Consider the following 25,348-nt stretch of genomic DNA (forward strand, 5'->3'; position numbering starts at 1 on the left):
TTGGGCAAACAGATCAAAGGTGAGCGCAGTGTGAGCTCCAGACCAGGCCCGGCCAGCTGGACCCAGGCGCCATGAGGTGGGTGGGAGCCTCCCAAGCCTCCCTGGTGGGGGGCGAGGGGTGAGAACAGCCCCCCCAGGCCCTCACCCACCGCCTGTCCTGCCCTCAGGCTGCTGATTGTCCTAGGCCTGCTGGGGGCCGTGGCCACAGTGACCCCCTGGGGGCTTGAGCCCATGTTCGGGCGCCTGGTATCCCCTGGCTTCCCTGGGGTGTACCCCAACGACCAGGAGCGGCGCTGGACCCTGACGGCGCCCCCCGGCTACCGCCTGCGCCTCTACTTCACCCACTTCGACCTGGAGCTCTCCCACCTCTGCGAATACGACTATGTCAAGGTGCTCGGTTGTGGGGGGCGGGGGCGGGGGACCCCAGGGGCCGTCCCCAGTTAACGGGGCGGGGGGAAGGGCTGGCCTTGGGTCTGGCCACCCCTCCCTCCCCGTGACCCCCACCCCACAGCTGAGCTCGGGGCCCAAGGTGCTGGCCACGCTGTGCGGCCGGGAGAGCACGGACACCGAGCGGGCTCCCAGCAACGACACCTTCCGCTCACCGGGCCCCAGCCTGGACATCACCTTCCGTTCCGACTACTCCAACGAGGAGCCCTTCACGGGCTTCGAGGCCTTCTACGCGGCGGAGGGTGAGCTGGGCTGGCCACGGGACCCCACGAGGCCGACCACAGAGGTGGGGGGGACCTCTGGCATCGACCAGGAGGGGCCGTGGGCGCCCAACCCCCACCCTCCTGACCATACCCCCCTCCCCCTGCCCCAGACATCGACGAGTGCCAGGTGCCCCCTGGGGATGAGCCCACCTGTGACCACCACTGTCACAACCACCTGGGCGGCTTCTACTGCTCCTGCCGCCACGGCTACGTCCTTCACCGGGACAAGCGCACCTGCTCAGGTGAGCCCCCAGTCTGGGGCAGCTTCCTGTGCCCCTGGCCCACCCCCACCCCGCCCCGGCGGCTGTCACTGGGACTCCTGGGGTCTGGGGACCTAGGCCTGGCCCCGTGACCCTCCTCAGTGCACCAGGGATCCCCCCTGCCCAGAACTTCAAGGCGGGCTCAAAGCTACCCACTGCCCAGACCCCAATAGGCCAAGCCCTGTGGTCTCCACAGCCTGGACCCCCGACCCCCTCCTCATGCTGCCAGGCCCCTGGACATGGGGAGTGGGCGGCCCTGACCCCAGGGTGCTGACCCCCTCCTCCCGGTGTCTCTCCCTCCACCTCTGATCTCTTCTAGAGCAGAGCCTCTAGCCCCCTTGAGCTCTGGCCTGCCCAGTGGGTCAGAAGCCGGAGCGAGCCCCCGCCTGTGGCCCCGTCCACCCCCACCCACGGAACTCTCAATAAACCTGGCTCCATCTCCAGCTGCTGCTGCATGTCTCTGGGGTCGACGGGTGCGGGGCAGGCTGCACGGAAGGGGGCACAGACACAGGCGCAGGGCCCCCTCCGGACCGCAGCCTCTCCCTTCCCTTCAGCATGGCCTAGATGCCCCCCAGTCTGGTGGGAGCCCCCTCCAGGGATCCACTCTTGCTAGAGGAGTCTCCAGTTTGCAGATGGGGCCTGCAGCCCACAGAGGGCCAGGGCTTGCCTGAGTTCACCCACCGAGTGGGGTGGGGGGCAGGGGGAGCCGCTCTACTCCCCTGCGCTGGAGCATCCTCGGGCCACCAGCTATTCAGAGGGCAACCCGGGGCCTGTGTGTGCTGGGCTGGAGTGGGGAGGGGCACCCAGGGAGAGATGCACCGAGGGGCCAACCCAGGCCCAAACCCACAGGCATCTCCTGCCCATAAGGAGCGGCCACTTGAAGAAGGAAATCAGGGTTGGGAAACCCCCTCCAGCAGCCTCCGCCGTCCGGCCGGGGCAGGGTAGGAGGTAGACGCCTCCCGGGGGTGATGGGACCCCAAGGCTCCTTGAACAAGACAATCCGCTGTTCCTGTAAGGAAAAGGACACCTTCTATGGTCACGGTCGGCTTGGGCGTCCCTACACGGCCGCCCAGGGAGAGCCTGCCTGGGGGAAGGGGGGTAGAGGGCCTCCAGCCCAGGGGAGGCCCAACAGCCACTAGCTACCTGGTGGGTGAGCTTGGGAATGGCTGGGTCAGGGTGGGGTGGGGAAGGAGCCCCCTGCTCCAGGGGACTCACCTCCTTCCTGTCCCTGGGAGTCGTGGGGACAAGGAGAGGCCCCCGCCTTGCCTCCTTCCCCTCAGCAGAGCTGACCTCCCTCACTCTCTTCATCCCAAGACACCCCACCCCCACCCCACCGCTCCCTGGGGGCGTGAGTGTGGGACCCCGGCCAACTCCCACCCTGAGCCCCACGGGTTTCAGCTAAAGCCTCCCCAGTTTGTCCCTGCAGTGGGGGGTTGGGTTTCTGAGCTGCCTCTGAGTCTGGCCACGGGAAGGGCCCGGGACCAGGTCTAGGGACCCAGATGGCCCAGCCCCATCCCTGCCCTCGGGCCCGGCTGGGTGCAAAAGGACTGAAGCCGTGCCATCTGCCGCCTGCTCACCCGCCTCTGTCCTCTTGCCTCTTCCCAGCTCTGTGCTCGGGCCACGTCTTCACCGAGCGGTCTGGGGAGCTCAGCAGCCCCGAATACCCGCTGCCGTACCCCAAGCTCTCCAGCTGCACCTACAGCATCCGCCTGGAGAAGGGGTTCAGTGTCATCCTGGACTTTGTGGAGTCCTTCGACGTGGAGTATCACCTTGAAACTCAGTGCCCCTATGACTCCCTCAAGGTCCACTTCCGGGGACCCCACCTCACCTCAGATCCTCCCCCTTGGCCCAGCTGCCCCCGTTTCCTGTCCCGCTCTGCCCTCCACACAGCATGAAGCGTAGGTTTTGGAAGTGGTTGCTGCCCCCGGCCAGCAGCAGGTGTGGCCCCCTCTGGCCGAGCCCCCTGGAGGAGAGGGGTCCTCCCCCACCCCAGATGCCGCAGGGGCCCTAGCCAGCCTCTGCCCTTCAAAGGGAGGGAGGGAAAGCGGTGGAGGGAGACCCCAGGCCCCAGGCCCACCTCGCCAGCCTCCCTGGCGCCGTCGGGGCGTCCTTTTGACTCCCCTCTAACCCAGGCAGGACGTGGGCAGCAGGTGCTGAGGTTCCCTGCCCTCTCCTCTCTCAGATCCAAACAGACAAAGAGAAATATGGACCGTTTTGTGGGGGGACGTTGCCCCCCAGAATTGAAACGAAAAGCAACACTGTGACTGTCACCTTTATCACCGATCAGTCCGGGGACCATACAGGCTGGAAGATCCGATACACGAGCACCGGTGAGAGAGGGGGGCTCAGGGAACCGGGGGGCCGCAGGGCGGGTGGGCAAGAGGGAGGCTGGCGGGAATAGTGAACTTTCCGAGCCAGGCCTGGGGAGGCAGGTGAGGTTTGAGTGAGGTGAACTATGTGTCGGAGGTCCTTTAAGAGCCCATCGTTCCATCCACCCACTCAGCCAGCCCTCCCTCCTTCGCTCCTTTCTTCCATCCCTCCCTGCATCCATTCATGCTACGGATGTGCAGCAGGCCTCGTGGGGGGGTACACAGTGCAGGAGTCAGCCCCCACAGCCTCTGCCTTGGGTCCACTGGGGCAGGACACGAGGCAGGGGACAGGGCCCTGTGGTGAGCTAAGCACCAGGCATGGGGAGATGAGAATCCAGAGGAGGAACCTGGTCCAGGCTGAGGCTGGGTACTAGGGACAGTTTTCTGGAACAGGAAACACCCGAGATAGACTTAAAAGAATAAGTAGGTGTTGGGGGCAGCCGGAAGCTGTCTCCAGTGGAGGAAAGGATATGCCCCCAAGCCCAGAGGCTCCCTGTTCAAGCCATGGAGAGGAGGGAGGGTGTGAGCTGGGGACGGGAGCACGAGCGAGCGTGAGGCTGGGCAGATGGGGGCTGCCAGCAGAGGGGGAGTGGCTTGGAAGTCCTGCGGGGGGGGGGGGGGGGTGCAGCCCGGGTCTACAAACTCTGCCTCTCCAGCGGCCCCACCCCACTCCAACCCTGGTCCTGCCCTGCACCTGCCACTACCTCTTCCTCATGGCAGACCTTCGAGCACCTGAAGGTAGTTCTCTCTCACACAGTCCCATCCGCATTCCCTCCTTCGTCCCACTTCCGAGCACCTCATCTTCCCGTCACTGGCCTCTGGACATAGTGGTCTTCTCCTGCCTCGGCCAGCAGGTCTTTTACGGTGTCACTGAAAGAAAAGAGCCGGGGAGGCAGGAACTGGTCTTAGTTCCAAAGCACACACACACAAAGCTCCATGCCATGCCCAGAGCTGTTTGGGCAGACTGCCTCCTGGCCATGTGACATTGAACCTACCATGCAACCTTTCTGAGTCCTGGTTTTATATTACCAGGTGAAGGATAACAACCTCTCCTTCTAAGGTGGTAATCAGTGAGCAAACGCAGGGAGGGCACTGGGAGCAGTGTGTGGTTGAAGGAAGTGATCATTATATTACAGGAGTGAATTTTTTAAATGAGAAAATCTGATCAGAAAAGCCCATCCCTTGGGTCACCTCTGATGGAAGGACGAGGAAGGGCTGAGACTGGTCAGGGCAGGAGGGGGACCAGCACTTTGAAAACATTGCATCTATCCTATGTTCATTTTTTAGTCTTTTGTAATAAAAGTCTAGGTTTGAGTAATAAACTCATAGAACTCTTAAAACATAAGTGCTGGTTTCAGAGGCAGCCAGGCCGGGAGAAATCAGGCTTTGCCAGGTTCCAAGCGAAATGGTGGGTAAGAGGCCCAGTCAGAAAGGGCATGGGGGGAAGGAAAGGTGCAGGGGGTGACCTGGGCTTCCCACAGGCCAACAAGCCTGCCCCTGGAGATTGGTTCCCTGAGGGGCGGTTTTGGGGTTGATAGGGGGTCACCCTGGGTGCAGGCCAGGTGAGATGAACCCAGCCACTCCAGGAACTTAGCAGACTCCTCAGACCACTGAGAACCAGCAGCTGCAGGGAGAGGGGACTCAGCATGTAGCCAGCACGTTTAGGGGTAGCCAGGAGATGGGTTTGAGCTTTGGGGTAGAGTGGGCCTGGGTTTGGGGCGCCAAAGTGGAAGATGGTGTCCCTGGTGTCCCAAGCATTGTGGGTGAGTCCTCACGAGGGCTGCCGAGTCAGTGGGGACTCAATTTCCCACCCATGCAGCTTGGGGGCTCTGAACCCGTTTTCTCCTCCGACAGGATGGCTCTCCTGTACGGCTGTCATGAGGCTTCAGGGTAACTAACACTTACCGAGGTCTTCGCCAGCACTGGCAAATGAGGACCTATCATCTCCTGTATCTCACAGATGAGGGAACTGAGGTCCAAAGAGGCTAAAAATAACCACTGGGAAATGGAGAGCTGGGATTAAACCCATACAAACTCAATCTTTTCCTCGAAATTACACTATCTCTTGATTTTAGCGTGTGTCTGTAAGGTTCCTGGAAGGGCACAGACACTCTATCCACAGCGACTGCTCTCCTACTTCCCACTCTTTCCTACTTACCTTTGGCTGAATCCCAGGCAAGGCAACAAATTCTAACTCATACACTAAGCAACTTAATCTTAAACCATTAAGAACTCTATACCCTTTGTGGCAAGCTCCTTTTATATGTTAAGTGTTTCATTTGTAAACCAAGGACTTTAAATTGCTATATTCAGACTTGGCTGGTGCAGACCTCATCAAACCAACTGCCTTTCCTTGCGCAGCTCAACCTTGCCCCTACCCAATGGCGCCACCTAATGGCCATATTTCACCTATGCAAGAGGAATACGTCCTGAAAGACCAGGTCTCTGTCTTTTGCAAGACTGGCTATGAGCTTCTGCAAGTAAGTTATTACAAAACTGCAAGTGCACCATTCACGATAGTTTTAAATGTGCACATATCTATATGGGCAAATATGTGAAAGGAAAATGAAAAACTTTGGTCAGCGAAATGACTTCTTTTGTCTAAAATAAAAGAAATAAAAATACTAAGAAGGAGAATTTTTTTATTCTTAGGAAGTCTGCCTTTTTAAAGCTACTTTGGTAGGCTGGTGATTAAAATGGGCAGCTTTTCTCTCTTCTCTTTTTTTTTTCCCTGCATGATTACTGCAGCTTTTCATAAAGTGACTGCACAACAGAAAGTTGAATTTGCTTTCCTTGTTTTATTCTGTGACAACACTTTGTATTAATTTCTCCACCGGTCAGATGACCTTTCCATGAAACAACTAGGCCTACAAAAAAACTAGATGGCCTTTGGAAATAGTACATTCTGCAAAGTTATAAATAGTGATCACTGTTAAGGGAGATGAAGTATAATTTTAAAAAATGCTTAGATGTTGCTTTAGGGGCACAGGTAAGAGATTAACATGTCCTCTTTATGTTCTTCAAAACTGTCACCAAATCCCAATGGTAAAAAGTAATAACATTGAAATGATAGCTAACTATGCAATCCACAGACCTGTGGCGCGCCCAAAAAAGAAAAAGAAAAAAGTGAGACACACTTTCTGACCTTGCAAAACTTTTTGGGCAGGTTTCTTTCCCCCTAGCTCCAGACTGTAAGGGTCTATTTAAAACAAAAAATCCTGATACCCTTTGAAGCATAAAGCTTTTTTCCCAAAGCCATCTTCCTTCATTTTAACATTTTAGAAAAACATTTCAAATGTCAAGTGTTTCTCTTTAGATACTTGCAAAGAAAGCTGATTGAGAACACACATGCAAAGCTTATGGAATATTTTTAATAGCCTTTCTCCAGGTTATCGGCCATGGGCTAGAAAAATACCTAGACACCTACATGCATGACCAGGCTGGCTTCTTCCAAGCTTTTAGACCACAAACACTTAGGCACTTTCAATCCCTTATATTCCAGCGGTAATTATATTGATTTTATATTGATCGAACAATAGAACTCATGAGATCTGATGTTGGAATAAAGTGAAAGCCAAAAACTATCAATTGCTGCCAAGGTGAGCATTTGATTCATAAAATGCCAATGCATGTTGAAAGATGCGATCCATAGCATAAGGGGCATAAACCAGCACAGGGATTGGTAACACATATGCACACACCCACGCAGTTTGGCCGCGCCCAGTGCCAGGCAACCCACACGTCATTACGTACTAAAACCAGCCATGTGAGACTGTCATTTCCTTTGAAGTATTTCCCAAAGTTACTAACTAGTAGGAACTATCCTATCAGCTTTGGTGAGTGACTTTATGATGTAAATAAGGAAATGGACGTTTTCTGAATTCCTCTTTAGGGATCTTTACCCTTGAAATCATATGCTGCAGTCTGCCAGAAAGATGGAGCCTGGGACCGGCCGATGCCAGAATGCAGCAGTAAGCTCATGTGGTGACTACAGCCCCCAGAACTGCTGCAGCTGCTAACTGCTTCTACTGCCTGATGATTCTATCAGAGCTTGAATTCCAAATATGCTTATCACCCCTACTCTCCCAGTGCACTCTTATAGGTTAAAACTAGGAAAAGGATTTTCTCTAGAAAACGTGCTCTTTATATTTCTCTAAGAATAAAAATATTTATCGTAGAAAATGAGGAAATGCGGACAACTACAAACATCTTAATACTCCTAAACCCATCATGGGATTTCTAACTCACTGTTACTGCTTCGGTGTGTAGCTCTCCATTCCACACAGCAGCGCTCCCGGTGGTGGGCTAACTGTGTGCTCTTGTATATGCGCATGTACAGCAACTGGGGTACACGTGTTATGACCATCAGCATCTTGTCGACTAAGATCTGGTTTTAAAATATACTTTAACTTTTTATTAAAACATTTAGAAAAATGAAATCTTTGAACATTTTTGGAAAAAAAACTTATAAAAACTCACCCAAATTACTAAGAATTAATAGCCTTTCTCCAGGTTATCGGCCATGGACTAAAAAAATACCTAGACACTTACATGCATTTACTAAGAATTTGGGTCCATTCTCTCATTCTTTATCTTCCATGCTATATATACTTCATCTTTATGGATTTTTACCAAAATAGGTTTATATAGACTGCAATTTCCTTTCTCCCCCCTAATACTGGTATCTTTTCACATCAAATATTGTTAAAGCCACTCATTCTTTTAATGGCTGCATAGTATCCACTGCCAGATAAATCCTGATTTTAGCCTGATTTCTCTTGTTTGGTATTTTACCATCACACACTCAGCTGGAATTCACCAGGTGTGTTTTTGCACATTTTGTGAGATTTTCTACAAACTAAATCCCTAGGAGAATAAACTTTCACTTTATAAATTTACATCCCCACCCATGACACCAATTCTTTGAATTCAAAAAGCAAGCAAAAGGAGCTGGCACAAAGGGCAGTTGTGGGTGCCAGAGGTCTGGTTTTGAACCATGACTTTCTTTTTCTGAGTAACTGTGGCACACCTCTCCACCTGTCTCCTCAGCAGAAGGCATTTGGCAGAGAGCCAGGTACACAGTAGACACATCTATTAAATCACTTTAAACGATGAGTGTAACCTTTCAATATGCACAATAGAAATACACCAAATTTTTGGTGGTCTATCATGTAGAGGACTTTTTCAATAAATTAACTTCGTCTTATGAATTTGTTAGTTCATATTAGTAATGTCCTAATGACTGAATTCTAATCCAAATTCAAGGTATTAAGAATCAGCCAGCATCCCCAAATTTTTATCACTTCTAGGTCTTCTAAAAAGTTCAATTATGAAAAGAACCATCTAATAGCTTTAATAAGAACAAACCAAGTCCTTTCAGTCTTCTTTGTACCATTCTTTTTCTACCTTTTAAGACTATCCATTAATTTAACATGAGCACATTTCCATGAACCAGAGCATAGGCTGTGCCGTTTTCTTTCTCAGTGCTATGTGAAGTGAGAACACTAAGGAACTCTGGGTAAGTTCTAATTCCCTTCCTTTAGGAGAGGTGCCATACCACTTCTTACCCAGGGACAACCAACTCCACCTCAGTCTAGCCATTCACTTAAGAACAGGGAAGGGTGATGCTTTAAAAATCACATTAAAGAGATTAGATTCCTCTCTATTTTCAGAGATGAAATTAAAGATGCCACCCTACAGAGAAAATGAGTATGGCTTCATGCTCTATGGCAGCACACAGCACTATACCTGTCTAGAGTAGACCCTTTTCATGTCAGTATTTAAAGTATAAACTGACCCCCCCCCCATTTTCTTTATTAGTTGTTGACTGTGGCCCTCCTGATGATGTACCCAATGGCCAAGTGGAATATATTACAGGTCCTGAAGTGACCACTTACAAAGCTGTGATTCAGTACAGCTGCAAGACCTTCTACACAATGAAAACAAATTATGATGGTAAGCAAAATTTTCAAAGGCTATTTGGAACTTAAGCCCTCATGGTCTGAAAATTAACTATAACTAACATTTTTGGCTAAGGCTAGACAAAAGATTAAAAGGCACTTCTCCCACTACTAAGTGAAATATTATAGCTGAAGTGACTTCAATGTCAATTTGCAAGAATCTGAAAACAGATCTTATCTAGTAAATGACTACTACAAACACACAATATATTCCAAATGGTTTAATTTAACAAGTCAAAAACCTTATCATTAAGCACTTGAGATCTTGATACATATTCACGTTACACATCTAAAAGGTTTCCACTTTGCAAGCAAACATGGTAATGCAGAGACCGCCTATTTATGAAATCATGTAAAATGGTTATTCAGACACCTCTATTTCCCACTGATGCTCAAGAATCAACATTTTTCAAGGGGGTATTCAAGCAAATGACAACCACCTTATACATGCAGTTAAACATTTTTGCTTTTCCAATGATTTGCAGGTAAATATGTGTGTGAGGCTGATGCATTCTGGACGAGCTCCAAAGGAGAAAAATCACTCCCAGTCTGTGAGCCTGGTAATGGATACATTTATACAAGAGATTCATAATTGATGGAAGGTAGAACTGGGCAGTAGACAGTAAGGAGAGCTTTAGCTGTGGTAGGCAGAAATGGAACTTCAGCATTTGGCTCTTAGACCAAGTTATTATTCCCAAATAATATGTTCTCATTATCCCCTTTCCGTATGGGGAGGTTGTTAGATGCTGACTACATCAGTCATTTGATTAGTTTTGACCTTATAACTAGGCAAGCATAAAAAATTAAATGAATTTTTAAATTATCTTAACCCGTTTGTACATTTATAAACATGAGTTCTTCTGTTGAGTTACTTTTCTTCTCTGTAAAAATGCTATTAAAACCCAAAGCTAATAACTTGATTATTTCCCTAAGCAATTGTTTTCAATGACATCTAGTTTTTAAACATTAATGCAATTTGCCTTTTAATAGTACTTTAAAATTTTTACCAGAATTGGCTCTGATGATTTGAGTAGAGTGATTTAAAAAGGAAAAAAACCAACAAACAAAAAACTACCAACCACCAGAAAGGTAATATACATATTCATTACCCCTGTGTTCTTTGGTTTAAATTAGTTCTTTCTTTAAACTCTGTATCTTAGCTCACACAACATTTTAAAGTTTTAATACAAGTATTCTGGCACAACAGGAAACATATATGCTCTATTAAATAAACACATTTAGTTAACAATAAAGATACAGGAAAATTCAGTGCTGGAAAGAATGAACCAGACCAAAAAGAATTTCAGAACCTAAAGGGCCCTGGCTGCAAATGCAACATCCTCATTTTTAAAAATATTAAAATGTTCAAAGGTGACAGGAACTAGGCAAATCCTATGACCCTAGTGCCTGCTTTACCAGAATTACATGGTAAACACTCCATCTTACAAATAGGAAAACAGAAGCAACAAAAGACAATTTCCATTTACTTTCTATGCATACCACACAGTGTAATCGGCTCAGACAATTCCTGTTTGCCCTACTAGTTTTCACGATCTGGCAGATCAAATTATTTTAGCAAAACAAAACCGCTTCTAAAAGTTGTCACTCATCTCATTTTCTGAGGAGCTACAAAATGAAAGGTTTTATCATTTCTCTGAAACTGTGCTATTTTAAAACAGCACCATTTGCCTGTATATGTGGACACCCAGTAATTCACATTATCTAACTTTTCACCAACATTATATACTATTTTAAAGTGAGTTGAGACAAACACCACTGGATTCTATAAAAGCTAAGTATCTGCTTCTTTCTTCACAGTTTGTGGCATATCAAACCGTACTACAACAGGTCGAATATATGGAGGGCAAAATGCAAAGCCTGGTGATTTTCCTTGGCAAGTTATGTTATTAGGTGGAACTACAGCAGCAGGTGCACTTATATATGACAACTGGATTCTAACAGCTGCTCACGCTGTATATGGCCAAAAAGACGATGCATCCTCCTTGGATATTAGAATGGGTGCCCTGAAGAGACTATCACCTCATTCTACTCGAGCCTGGGCAGAGGCTGTTTTTATACACGAAGGGTACACTCACGAGGCTGATTTTAACAACGACATAGCACTGATTAAATTGAAGAACAGAGTTGAAATCAATAGCAACATCAGGCCTATTTGTTTGCCAAGAAGAGAAGCTGACTCCTTCATGAGGACAAATGACATTGGAACTGTATCTGGATGGGGATTAACCGAAAGGGGTTTTCTTGCCAGAAATCTAATGTTTGTCGATCTACCAATTGTTGACCACCAAAAATGTACTGCAGTTTATGAAAAGCAGCCATACTCGGGGGCAACAGTAACCGAAAACATGCTATGTGCTGGTTTAGAAACTGGGGGCAAGGACAGCTGTAAAGGTGACAGTGGAGGGGCATTCGTGTTTCTACACAATGAAACACAGAGGTGGTTCGTGGGAGGCATAGTATCCTGGGGGTCCATTAATTGTGGGGAAGCCCATCAGTAATGGAGTCTACACAAAAGTCATTAACTACATTTCCTGGATCAAGAACATAATAAATAATTTTTAATCTAATATCTTCAACTGGTAAGTGGTTCCCTATTTAAAAAAATACCTGAAAAAGATTTTAGCAGCAGCAGCTGTCACTCCACCCACAAAAAATAAACAAAACTACAGGTGAGGTTGCTATTACACACACTTCTCAGCTCGCCAGTTTAACTCCACCTTTCCTTTGGTTAAAGGGAAATATAAGCCATTATGGTGATATCCATTTTTGCCACCCCAAAATAAACACATTGCTTGAATTTCCATTTAAATTACTCACAAAGTTGAGTATCTCTTCATATTGGCTGTTTGGATTTCTATGGATTGCCTATTCATATTTTTTCTGCATTTCTCTTTCGGGTGCATGGGCCAGGAATCGAACCTGGATCTCCTGTGTGGTAGGTGAGCACTCTACCAGTGAACCACCTGTGCACACTTCTACTATTGTTTTTGGACTACTTTTTGATCTATGAGAGCACTTTATATGCTACAGCATATATAACCTTGAATCACTTTAAAGAAATAAACTGGAAATATTAATACCTTAGCCCAGGTATTTACTGATTTCCATGTTAAAAACCAGTACCACACACACAAAATAATTTTTCAGTTATCAAATTGGCAGGAAAAAAAAGAACATGGAATACTATTTTACATTGTCAGAAACGATATGTATTTTCCAAAGGGCAATGTAGCAATACATTTCAAAAGCCTTAAGAACAAGAGTTTTTGATCTAGCAATTCCAATGTTATGAATTTAACTTAGCTCAAAGGCTCTTCAGAACAATTGGAAATAACCTGAATGATGTTCAAATTCAGAAAACTGGTTGAATCAATGTGGCATAGCCTTAAGATGACATGCAGCATTAGAAGTAAATGGTGGTATAACAGATAAACCCATACTTTGCCTTTTTCCCCTTTTCAGTGAGCAAAAACTATCTGGGTACACTCAAGCCAACCAAATCATACAACAGTAGAGTAAAGAACTCTAACAAGTAAGAGCTACTCTCTTGGTAATCAACAAAATAAAATTATTCCAATTATTACAGCTTCTAAATTAAAATTAATGAGTTGGTAACTTCCTATTTTTTCCTACTAGGGACAATACATAAGCTGGCTTAGCCTTAATAATCTACTTTCATTTTAGTCATCCATTCCTCCCTAAAAAGTTTTAATAGTTAACATTTAATGACATTTTTCAGTCTTGCTAAATAGTTAGCCCGATAATGGCCTAATTTCTCCTGTACCTATTTAAGTGCAACTTTTTGAGAGTCACTTTTTAAAGGTAACTTTCCAGCATTCTTATAACATACAAAAAAGAAATTGTGTTTTTCCAGTAAGACTCCAGACACTAAACTGTGGTGGCAACAAAAATTTTTATTCAACTGGTTCAAAAAAAATTTTAGAATGAATGCATTTAGATGACCAAATAAGACTTAAAACAATTCTGTGCCAAATAGTTTAAGTACTTCTAAACTTCAATCTTTTTAAGGGCAGAATACCCACAGCCATTTAGTACCATAAACATGTTAATAAAAGGCTACTCAACATTGGGAGCCACCTATGACTGGAAATCAGGTTTACATAAATGTAAATAAGGGATTAAAACCATGCTATTGACAAGTTAACTTACCCCTGGGTTCCTTGAAGGCTTGTCAGTTTAGTCTTTGGAGGTCCCCGAATACCATTATAAGTGTTACCATGTTACTGCTGCTGAGTAATAGTGCAAGTGCTAAAATGCAAAATTCAGATGGTACAGGGTTTGGATATCATGCAGATTTAAAATGCAGAAAAAAAAATTAAAACAACTCAAGATCCTTTTACAGAGGAAACTGAATAATGAAACAATGTGGCGATCACAAGTCTAAGGATGACTTCATTTATAATAAATGTTCAAAACATGTAATTTGCAAAACGGCAACTCTATTTATCATAATCTAATAAGAATGTTAGGTAAACTACCAACACAAAAATCGTAACATTCTTCCAATGAATAAGAAAACGAATTCTTTGACTCTCACAGAATTAGTAGTTACATAAAAAGTACATTAGAGAATTGATATATTATTGCTTTTACATATTTAACAATGCATGGTGAGAGTCTAGTCCAAGTTTTGTAAACGGCTTTATTCAACAGTACTATATTCCCCCACCTTTGGAGGACAAAGCCCATTTCACTTAACATTTCCACCAACAGACAACCCACCATACTAGTTCTTAAAGCTGTTAGGCATCTTAATGGATTTCAGGCACAAGTTAATTTGTGGTTTCTTCTACTTTACCCCTATTGCAATTAATTCCACTTTTTGAATCCCAAACTAGAAAGGTGCTGACATACCCTTTTGCTTTGCTATAAAGCATTTAAAAATAAATGACACTATTTTTGCCGAATTCCCCAAATATTTTTTAAAGGCATGATTTCCCAGAGTGAGGTTTACTCAGGCCATGTAAAATAGAACATCACCCAAATGCAGAGGCACTAAGGAAAAACTGGAGGGTACTGCTTACCATTTTAGGTGTGGTCACCCAGACTTATTAAAAACTAGATTTAAAAAGGAAAAACAAAAACAAAAACAACTTTCACTTTGGGCAATGCAAGAACAAATAGCAATTAAGTCTGGGTATCAGGTGTCAATGCATGACAGGTGATGAATCCATTTGACTTGAGACAACTTTTCAAATAAGTTTATTTGAAGCAAAATAAACTATTGCCAAGGAATTTTATGAAAGTTCCATCTCAAAAGGGTCAAAAAAAGGGGAATTAACTGCTATGAATTCTTTGCATTCAGGGCTGCAAAACAAAGACACATATTATTTAAATCAGTTTTATTTAAGAATTTCCAACATTGACAACTCTTATAAAAAGCATCCAAGCACAGGACACAGAACTGCAGCAAACAGCATTCTTATGGGTATCTAACAGACATTAGAACTTCCACCCTTCTTTGAGACACCCTGAGCTCACTGGTGAACTCTGCTTCCAAGTACTCCTGCAAAGCACACCACAGGCTCAGTCCATGTTCTCAACCCATCAGCTTCAGTTCACATTGCCACACTTACATGTCAGTAACAGAAGAGAGCACACACCATACAGCATTCACGGCAGTTGACGAAGGGATAGGGGAAATACAAATATCGTTTCACTTAACACATTCAACTAACGGGGGTTACCTAAGAACAAAACTCACTTAAAGTTTTCCAACAGATGTGGCTGTCCTTTGAATGCAAAAAACATTCGTACATTATTTGCTATCATTGCTCTCTGCACACTCTCTCACCAAAGCCACAGGATTGAGAGACACATCTCGCCAAGTTAAAAAATATCCATTATCCACCACCAAGTCTCTGCACGCGCTCTCTCCTTTTTCTCGCTCATACTAGCCTTTCAACCCTCGGCAACACCATCAATCCCACACAAGGTTTCAAAAGTTCAAACAGCCTTCTGGTTCCATATCACAGCCTTGCGTTCATAGCGTTGATACGACTCCATGAAATAAAGAGTAGCGGATAAAAATGGAACACCCACCGTCAAAGACGCAGCCTGTGCAGCGTGATGACAGATTCTTGAATGAGAAAGCATGTAGACAGAAGTATTCCTATGGCAGAATATTTACAGCACTACTTTCAGTGAAGTGCTTCTTCCATAAACATTTGAAATGAGATGAACTGCAGAGATTAAATGAAGGCTTCATATCGTACTTTTGTATATGAGGGGAGACAAGTGTTAAAAACAAAAACAAAAGGACTAAACATTTCAACACCATGATCTCCAAAACGGAGATTTTCCTAAGGAAAAATCCATATGGTGGGGTTCAAATTAAAACAAGGAGAAAATAATGTAGTTCTAATCAATGGTTTCCATTTGGAACATGCAAAGAATTCACTTGAAAAGTCCAGAGATAAAATATTACAGAAGAAACCTTTTGATATCAATTGTAGTGTTGGTTTATCAAACAGGCAAACAGCAGTTCACTTTCAACCACTCAATATTTCAACCCTTCATGTAACAAAACATAAAATTCCTTTAGCTCTTCCTTTTTCTAAAGAAAAATGTCAAAAATACTGCTGAATATACTTCACACTGAACAAACCAATTTTGAAAAATTTTAGTACCTATGTATTTTACAATATACTTACCATGAGTTTAGAAAAAATTTAATTCCCACCAGTCTATACCAATCAATCACAACCCATGCCTACATTCCCCAGCCAGAAGATTTGGAATCCATGCTCGAGCCAAAGCCTCCATTAAAACCACTGCCTGACCCAGCATTTGATGCTGACCCCCAACCAATTGCTGCACCAGAATTAGAGCCACTATAAGAGTTATTTCCAGAACCAAAGGCTTGATTTGGCTCCCTCTGCATGTTGCCTTGGCTTTGGTTATTACCTGATGGGCCTGACTGGTTCTGCTGACTGGCTAACATCCCCATCATACCCCAGCTGCTCTGCAGTGCTGCCTGGGCTGCAGCCATCATTGCTGGATTAATGCTGAAAGCACCAAAGTTCATCCCTCCACCCATATTACTACCTTGATTGTTCCCCAACCCAGCTCCTCCCCCTCTGTTGTTACCAAATCCACCCTGATTTCCAAAGCCACCTGGATTACCACCAAATCTTCCACTTCTTTCTAACTGTCTATTGCTATTGTGCTTAGGTTCAGCATTGGATATATGTACGCTGATTCCTTTAATGATCAAGTCCTCTCCACAAAGAGACTGGGCAACCTATAAGAAATAGGGGTGTAAATAAAGGCAATTAAACTATTGACTCACACACAGAAGTACCAATAAAATCTAGATTCAAGCCATTATCTAAGCTGGGGAAAAATTAGCAATTATTGCTGAATTTATATAACCCCCCAAATGGCCTTTAGCCTTAGTTAATGGCAGCAGGGATTTTTTTCCAGTTTACTTTCAAATGGTATATAACCCCCCACAGAAATGCCATATACTTAAAGATATCAAGGGCCATATACCTCACACTGTACAAGGTCAGAATGCTTAGATGAGCTTGGCAATTAGCTGGATGGAAAAATTCAAGAGAATACCTAATTAGCTGGGAAAAAAAATTATTAAAGAGAAAAATACCTGATCATCTGCAAATGTAACAAAGGCAAAAGCCCTGAATGGTTTGGGGATGAAGACATCTACCACTTCTCCATACTGGCAAAAGAACTGCTGCAACTCATCAGCAGTCATGTCCTCTGTACAACGCCCAACGAATACCTTCCTGCTCCTCAAAGGCTCATCTGGGCTTTGCTGGTGCAATCAAAAGGGTGGAAAAACATCAGAAACATTTCATGAGCAATGAAAAGAGCATTACAGCAAAGGATGTTAAAGAATCTATCTGCTATGTTTATTAGATGATGTTCCAAATGAGCAAGTCTAAAGTGGAGTTAAGCATTTGTAACAAGATTAATGTATTCTGATTGTTTTTGTTTCAACATATAACTATATAAGCAATCGTTAACTCAACAGAAATAAGCATTTGTAACAAGATTAATGTATTCTGATTGTTTTTGTTTCAACATATAACTATATAAGCAATCGTTAACAGAAATAACAAGAGGAAAAATAAAACTAACATTTTAGTTTGAAGGGATAATACACTAAATATTTCAAACAAACATATCAGATATATTATGGTTCTAAGGCTTCAAGAAGCAAAAATTTATTTCAAGAACATATTCCCCCATCACTACTCTTCCAAGTGAATTTAATGTTGCCTTCTAAGGCAGTTTTGTCAGAGAAAATAACCTAAGTACAGAGGAAGAAAGAGCAAAGTACCTTAGAATTAGGAAGTTTACAGTCACACAACCGTCCATCTATCATATGTCGCTGGGACATTACTTTCACCTGGGTTTCATATTCCGTAAAACGAACAAAGCCAAACCCTTTTGAATGACCAGTTTTAATATCCTTCTTGACCTAGAAAAGATTAGATTCTACAAAAACTGCACACAAATCATATGTGAAAGCAAATCACAGATTTCCCTGATGAATGATTTCCAATTGAATGGCATCAACTGGATGGATGCAGCTTAATTAAAACTTACATCAGGTTATTCATGAGGTAAAAAGCAACAGGAGGGTTAATGTTCAATCAGGATCATGTAAACAGTACAGTTAAACTCATTTACATATCACAATTTTAACAGAAATGTTTCAGAATAAACGCAAAGCTACACTACATTTGTCTACAAATTCCTACTAATTAAATGGGGAAAAGCAGAAAACAATGCTTTTTAATCTCTAATCAATAGAATTTATAAAAAAAAAAATGAATGTAACCTACTTTCCTTTATCTTTATGCAATAGAATTTTACAAAACCAAAGGCAAAAATACACGGTATATGCATAAAGGAAAACAGCGCATGCCACATCCTTTTTAGCAGGCCCTTATGCATATATACAAGAAATACTATTATCTGCTGAAAATGAAACAGTGCCACTAAAATAAGAGAAATGCTCACTCATCAATAAAGAAGATGATAAATCAAATCGAAGTTTACCTGCACCATTAGAACTTCTCCAAAGGTACTAAAATATTCTTTTAGATCTTGTTCAGTTGTTTTCCATGGAAGGCCCAATACTATTAAATCAGATGTTTTCTGGACTGCTCTTTTCACTTTCACTGCTGATGAAGCATCAGTTTCATCCATCTTTCTTTTGTTATCTGAATAAAACAGAAATCTCTCAGAAAACTTCATTTAACATGTCTTAAAACATACCACCTCTATGTCTAGAAATGAAATGCAAAAGGAAAAATCCAAGAAGAGTAAGACATTGAAAAATTTTGTCAAGAAATGATGTTAGCTCTCAAGGACAAAATAAGACCTAGAATAAGTGCCTGAGATACTTTCCTGGTGTAAATTCAGGGATTCCCAACTCACAAGACTATAACTGCATATTCTCCTACTGGAAAAGTGTATCAAAACAAAATTACCTCACTTTGACTTAAAAATAACATTAAACTCAGGAAAAAGAAAAGGTTAAAAACCAGTATACTATCTTTGTGCTTACACAGTAAACATATTTGCCAAATTATCTAAATATCTTTTATAACCTAAAGAACATATACCAAAAAAATAGGAACTCTTATCTCCAAGTCGTGGATTTAAGGATAATTTTAAGTTTTTTGTCTTTCCTAATCTTTCCACAATGCAAACATATTAATTCTGTAATTAAAAAAATCTCATTTTTTTTTTAAAAAAAGTAATCTTTAGGATATGAGTAACATCTTAAATTTGGACAAATATTAATCTATAGCCAATGGTTTAAAAATCGTACCTAAGAAAACCTGAACTGCACTTCTAAAAATTTTCTAGATGTCCTCCATCTTGAAGAAGTCTGATGGGCTAATCTTGTTGCAATATCAAGTTATAAATAAAAGTTACCATGTAGATATGTGCATTCCTGCTGCTAAAATGCACCTATAGCTTTCTTAATGTTCATTTTTACTTTTCTTAAATTTAGAACATCACTGAGAAGAGGCAGCAAGAAGAAATAAGACCAGGACCAACACTGATTGAGTCAAGATTTGAGGTACTGCAATTGATGCTCACTTAACGGAAAATAAAAGATGTCAGATTAGGCGAATGAAGGATGTGACTGTATGAGCAATGACCAACCAAATCCAAATCTGGGGGCACTTTGGAAGACTGTATTGTTTTTAATAGTTTCTTAAATTTGTCACCAGTCTGGTTTACACTTGTTCTGATTAAAAAAATACAGTATTTTTTCTCTAGAAATGCCCCACAATTCTCAATTTTTACTAATCTAGGCTAGTTGTCACTCAAAGCAGTCTAATAAAGTTTGAGGAACAACTAACATTATAGGAGATGTTTCACCATAAACGGAGGCCATGATGGATGACTCAGAATGAGAAACAACCTCACCATACTTCAGCATAATTGTAAAACCAAGTGGTAACAAACCTTTGGGATAGTTGACAACGTAGACAAGATTTCCCCAGCCTGCATCAGGTGCATGCAGAACTCCTTCTACTAGCCGGACACCTCTCATACATTGAGACACTGGATTCCTGTAGCGCAGACCACATGCTCCTGGAAACTGGGCCGTAACTGTGGACAGCAGCACTGTCCCATCATCTTCTGATGGTATTTCAATAGGCTCGTCATTCTCATCTTCGGTTACCCGAATATATTCAGACATCTTTTCTTATTTTTCTTAAAGTGAAAAGAGAGATGAATGACCAACACTCACATGAAGAACACTTTTCTTACAATCAGGTGAAAACTCCTATCACCAGGTTATGGTTCTACAACTTCCACAAAAATTCTTGCTGCTCTGATTCTTACACCTATCGGTTATCACTAAGAGATGAGGCAAGCACAAGGAAAGCAATTTCCTATTAAAATACGATACCGTCCTAGGTTCACTCATTCAGTAAGTAACTACTTTGCATCAGGTGCTGCAACTTTAGGACTATGAAAGCAGTCGATCCCAAGTGGCATGCTTGGTTACAAAGGGGTAGGAATAATCAGCAGAAATACAGTTAACATGTAATTTTGTTGCAATCGAGACATACATATGCTACCGGGAAAAAAAAGTAAATAACTCTGAGAAAGCCGGGGAGAATCAAAGCTGGTTGAGGCGTGTGCATATGTATGCCAAAGAGCACGCATGCCACAATAGGTTTCCTTAAGAAAGTGATGTATAATGCTCAAACTTGAAGACTGAACGAAAAGAAATGAGCTAGGTGAAGAGAGAAAAGTTCCCTTCCCTTCGGTCCCTCGTTTTAGGGCTTCCGTGGACTCTCCAAACTTGTGCCTTAGGAACAGCTACGACCAGTCCTTCGGATCCGCGCTGCCACCTCCCAGAAGCCAGCGCGTGACCGCCGAGGGAGGAGTTTTTAAGCGCGTCCCGGGGTGGAGCCGCAGGGGTACTAGGCCTGGGCTGACAGTGTCCCCCCGAGTGCCAAGTGCCTAAGGGATAAAGCACTGGCCGGGCCAGGAGAAAGGCCAACTCACGGTCCCTACACCCACTCCGCCTCATACTGGATGGCCCCGTGGGCCCAGCATCCCAACACTGGCGCCTGCTGCCGGCCCGCGGCTCCCCCCAACGCCGCTCCCGCGCGAGCCTACTCGGGCAGGACGAGGGAGGCCTGGCCTCATGGCTCCCTTCCCCAGGCGGACTCTGACGCCTCTGCATCTGCCTAGGCCACCCCAATAGGAAAGCAGCGCCATCCAGGGCGTCCTCAGTGGGAAGCGTCCGCAACTCACCCTCCAGGAAGCTGCTAGGAAGCCCGACAGGTAAACCAAAACACCGACGGGCCCGAGAGCAGGCCAGCCACCGCTTCGCTCTCACAAAATGGCGCTAGGGCCGCCTCCTTCCCCCGCCCGTCGCCATCCTCTCCCACCGGATCCCCGCCAACAGGGGGGAGGACCCCGCACAGAAACACAATAACCTCTCTCCGGCTAGTCAGCTTCCCTCTTTGGAGTCTGCGCGTGCTAATAGTACTTTTCGTCTAAAATAACATCACCAGTTGGACTTGAAAAGCTAAAAACTGAAAAAACGTGGGCGCGTAGGCTTTTACCTTCCTCCCACGTAGCGTAGAGGATGGTTTCGCCCAACTAACCGCCAACCCTGGGTCTCGGCTGGAGCTCGCGCAATTTGAAAGAGCGCGAGACTAGCTTAGGGGCAGGGCCAGGAAGAGCGGGGCGGGGCCGGCCCCCGTAGGGCGGGGCCGAGTGGGGGCGGAGGCTGGGGTCGCAGGTTCTCCTTACCTGGGCGACTTGGGAGGTGGGAGAGGACAGGGCCTCCTTTGTTTAAAAAGCCAACTCGGTGCTTACTGTCCTCCCTACTCTAGCCAAACTTCGAACCTGGAAAGAAGAACTTTGTTTCTAAGTAATAAGCCAGATAGTGTCTACTTAGGCCGGGCACTTTCTAAGTACTTACATATTTAACTCACCGAACATTCTTGGCGAATGAGGAAACTGGGGCACAGAGAGGTTAGGTAGTTTGCATAAAGTTACCCGGGTGCCTAAGGCATAGAATGCTGACACTAGCTCTAGCCCACTAATCACAGCTATACTATGTTCCATCTATTTTGGAACACATTTGTTTCACATTTCTGAAATCAGTATAAATTTTAGATGCAGTTACAATTAATAACACGTCATAATGTTTGTGATAGCTCTATTGCTATTATTTAGAAACAAAAGTTCTTTCTAGGTTTGGAGGTTGGCTGAGGGAGGAAGGGGAGGTTAAGCTCAACTGACAACACTTAATTTCTTAGTGTTACATAAAATAAGATCATGTATCAGATTCAGTGCAATGCAGTAATAGCAAAGGTTTACACAGACCATGGTTTAAATGCTTTATGTATTAATTTGTATAATCCTCTCAACAGCCCTTATAAGGAAGGTGCTAATATTATCATTCCTGCTTTGCAGATGAGGAAACCTAGGTACAGAGATTCAATAATTCTGCCCACGTTCATGCTGGTGGGAAATGTTGGGGCCCAGATTTGAACCCAGATAGCAAAGCTCTGAAGTGGGTGCACTCTGCAGCTTCTTGCATCTTACAGTTTCCTAGGGGACAAACAGTAAATCTTACAATTCCATCTCTGATGCCTGCTTTTCATATCAACCAGAGTATTCCTGAACCAATTTGGAAAGACCAGGGAGGGAAAAGAAACAGGAATGGGGTGTAATGAATGACCTTCACTCACCTCCAAGGGACAGAAGTCCCTTTGTAACTGGTACCTGGTTCGCAATGGTGCCACCTGAGCCCCCTTCCAGGTCCCACAGCTAAAAGAATTTAGAGAAGGCAGTAAGAATAAATAGTAAATTTATTAAACAGAAGGAGAGAGTACATATTAGAGAGGTTAATGCAGCCATGCCCAGGGGAGGGGCACTGAGTGGGTGGGGTTTAGCTTGCTTTATAGGATGTCTTGTTGGTAGCAGGTTTCCGTAGTAACCTGTGAGCACCAGGTGTCTTCTTTGTGCAGATTCCCACGGTGGCCTTTGGGCAGGAGGCCTCTTCTCTGTTCTAGGAGGAGAATTCATGGTTTGTTGTCACATACCTAAAATTTATCTTTGAGCATATGGTTAACAATCTTTATGGCCCTGTGCTTCCTATCATTAACTAAGAATTTGCTTTGGGTCCAGGATTTTACAAGCTTTTATGGTTTGGGGAGGTTTCAATGGTTTGAGGAGGTTTCAGGGCTTTAGGGGAATTTCTTGTCCTAGGAAGTTTGCAGCTCTGTATTAACTCTTTTGAAGCTGAATAGAAGACCAGGGACCACAGCCTTGATGGCCTATTCCATCCTGCCTTACCCTGATGGTCACTCACATGTGAAGCCTCCTTAGGAGGTAGCACTACATCCTCACTTAGTCCATCCTGCCACTTGGGGTGAAATTGCTGTCCCAGGATTGTCACACTAAAGCCTGCTCTGTCCACCTCCCCGGGGTACTTTCAGTGACGAGATCGAGACTTAGTGTAAGTAGTGCCTCTTGGGGGCTGCTGCCAGTTGGCAGAACTTGGTGTTCGGGGGCTGGGGAAAGGTCACACAGTGGCAAAACTGATGAAGGCCACCCTTTCCCTACAGAAGTTTTCAAGGGACTTGAGAGGATCAGCACATGTAAAGACCCCCTTCAGGAAGGCCAGGAGAGAGCTGGGCCACAGCATGGTCCCACCCCTGAGTACAACATGGGTTTCAGCTTTACAGCACCCATGTCAAAAGTTCTACTCATTCAAAATGGAGCATTTTGTGAATTCTCTTGGTTTGTTGGCTTGTGTGTTCATACCTCTTCTAAAATTAATACGCATTAAGCCTGTTGATAGTTAGAGGACTTATCAGTCGGGGTTCTCTTGGGAAACAGAACGAACAGGAGATATCTGTGAATATTGTGAGATTTTATAACAGTGTCTCATGCAACTGTAGGGATGCACAGGTGCAAATTCTGTAGGGCAGGCAGCAAGCTGGCCACTCCAGTGAGGGTATTTGATGAACTCCCCTCAGGAAAAGCTGGTTGGCTGAAGTGGAGATGAAAGTTCTTTTTTCTGACTACTGAAGTCATCACTTCTCCTTTTAAAGCCTTCGACTGATTGTATGAAACATCTCTCATTGCCAAAGACACTCTCCTTAGTTGATTGTAGTTGTAATCAGCCATGCAAGCACAATCAACTTACTGATGATTTAAGTCCACAAAATGTCACAGTTAGGCCAGTGCTTGCTTGACCAGATAAGTGGACAACATCTCCCGGTCAAGTTGACACATGAACCTGACCATCACAAGGACCAAAAAAAAATTGTTCATACCCATCTCCTATCCTCTGAGCTTTCATTAAAAGCTTTCTGAAATAGTGGATCAGGAAAGACTTACAGAGCTCCTTCTGTATACCTAACACTGGGCTACACCACTGTGCTGGTTTGACAAGATTTATGTACCTAAAAAAGCTATGTTTTAATCCTAATCCAATTTTGTGGGAACAACCATTTCTCTTGGACCCTATTCAGCACTGTATGCTGGAAACTTGATTAGATTATCTCTGCCCAATAGCTGTGGCTCGCCCAATTGTGGGTGTTAACTTTTGAACAGAGGGGGATGACTCTACCCATTCCAGGTGGGTCTGGATAAGTTTACCGGAATCCTTTAAAAGAAGAAGCATTTTGGAGACAGTCCCTTTTTTGATTCCAAGAGAGCAGTGAAGTGCAGAGTCCACCAGCCAGCTACCTTTGGAGATGAAGAAGGAGAACACCCCTAGGGGACTTGCATGAAGCGAGAAGCCTGGAGAGGAAGCTAGCAGACGCCTCTGTGTTCACCATGTGCCTTTCCAGTTGAGAGAGAGACCCTGAACTTCATCAGCTTTTTTTGAGTGAAGGTAACATCTTGTTGGTGCCCTAGTTTGGACATTTTAATAAACTTGCTTTAACTGGGACATTTTCTTGGTCTTAGCACTGTAGACTAACAATTTATTAAATTCCCCTTTTTAAAAGCCATTCTAATTCTGGCACATTGCATTCCAGCAGCTAGCAAACTAGAACAACCACCCTGGAAAGATACACAGGGAAGATGAAAATCGGCCACCCCTGGAGTGATGTCTGATGCAGGTAGGGGTGGGGACAGGTAGGAAGCCCAATAGAAGAACAGCTGGAAAACAGTCCCAGGAGGCAAAAAGCACGAGGAGGCCAGAGCTAGACAGACGCTCCAAGTCCAAGGAGCTCCTGACAGCTACCTGGGGAGCCGGCTTCCAGCACAGGACCAGGAAAGAGGTTCACTTGGGAAGAAAGCACACTGGACAGCAAGTCAGAGTCCGGGAACGTCATTCAGCCACACCTCCTTGTCTTCCATTGCCTCCCTCAGGTCTAGAAGGCGAGCAGGAGGGGAGCTGTGCAAGCATTTTTGAAAATGAAATGAAATATCAAGGCAAAATAACATTATTTCCCCAAGATTTAATTTCCTCTTAACTCCCATACCTTCAAATCCTACTCAGATTAGGAGCTGTGTCCCCGACTGGT

General features: G+C 44.5%; 3 protein-coding genes across 15 annotated transcripts in view; 2 read left to right on the forward strand and 1 right to left on the reverse strand.

The window, feature by feature from the left end:
• On the forward strand, nucleotides 1-12,027 carry MASP2 (MBL associated serine protease 2). Of its 5 annotated transcripts, none has more exons than XM_077151333.1 (11): nucleotides 1-76; nucleotides 168-390; nucleotides 530-689; nucleotides 821-952; nucleotides 2,576-2,772; nucleotides 3,153-3,300; nucleotides 5,701-5,819; nucleotides 7,232-7,310; nucleotides 9,160-9,294; nucleotides 9,785-9,859; nucleotides 11,118-12,027. In XM_077151333.1, the coding sequence occupies exons 1-11, from the start codon at nucleotides 72-74 to the stop codon at nucleotides 11,816-11,818; spliced, it is 1,974 nt and encodes a 657-aa protein (XP_077007448.1). In that variant the 5' UTR covers nucleotides 1-71; the 3' UTR covers nucleotides 11,819-12,027. The 5 variants fall into 5 exon arrangements, with proteins under 5 accessions (XP_077007448.1, XP_077007447.1, XP_077007449.1 ...); XM_077151332.1 differs by having other exon boundaries at nucleotides 512-689; nucleotides 11,118-12,022; XM_077151334.1 differs by lacking the exon at nucleotides 11,118-12,027 and having other exon boundaries at nucleotides 512-689; nucleotides 9,785-10,105.
• TARDBP (TAR DNA binding protein) lies at nucleotides 485-21,496 on the reverse strand. Of its 5 annotated transcripts, XR_013171287.1 has the most exons (10): nucleotides 21,105-21,393; nucleotides 19,797-20,048; nucleotides 18,372-18,535; nucleotides 17,647-17,787; nucleotides 16,948-17,118; nucleotides 15,384-16,584; nucleotides 13,491-13,589; nucleotides 4,044-9,937; nucleotides 2,548-2,679; nucleotides 487-1,979 (listed from the first exon to the last, which is right to left on the reverse strand). XR_013171287.1 is itself a non-coding variant. In XM_077151338.1 (6 exons), exons 2-6 carry the CDS (start codon nucleotides 20,032-20,034, stop codon nucleotides 16,054-16,056), a joined length of 1,245 nt encoding a protein of 414 aa, XP_077007453.1. In that variant the 5' UTR covers nucleotides 20,035-20,048; nucleotides 21,419-21,496; the 3' UTR covers nucleotides 14,669-16,053. The 5 variants fall into 5 exon arrangements, 2 of the variants coding, with proteins under 2 accessions (XP_077007453.1, XP_077007452.1); XR_013171286.1 differs by having other exon boundaries at nucleotides 485-1,979; nucleotides 4,044-13,589; XR_013171285.1 differs by lacking the exons at nucleotides 487-1,979; nucleotides 2,548-2,679; nucleotides 4,044-9,937; nucleotides 13,491-13,589 and adding an exon at nucleotides 14,528-14,648.
• The window catches only part of CIROZ (ciliated left-right organizer protein containing ZP-N domains), a 66,315-nt gene continuing 61,702 nt past the window's right edge, over nucleotides 20,736-25,348 (forward strand). For all 5 annotated transcript variants that reach the window (XR_013171283.1, XR_013171284.1, XM_077151328.1 and 2 more), the window contains exon 1: nucleotides 20,736-21,134. The gene's annotated coding sequence lies outside the window, so the exon portion shown is untranslated. The remainder of the gene's footprint in view (nucleotides 21,135-25,348) is intronic.

The sequence above is a fragment of the Tamandua tetradactyla genome, chromosome 2, assembly GCF_023851605.1.
Source record: "Tamandua tetradactyla isolate mTamTet1 chromosome 2, mTamTet1.pri, whole genome shotgun sequence".
NCBI lineage: Eukaryota > Metazoa > Chordata > Mammalia > Pilosa > Myrmecophagidae > Tamandua > Tamandua tetradactyla.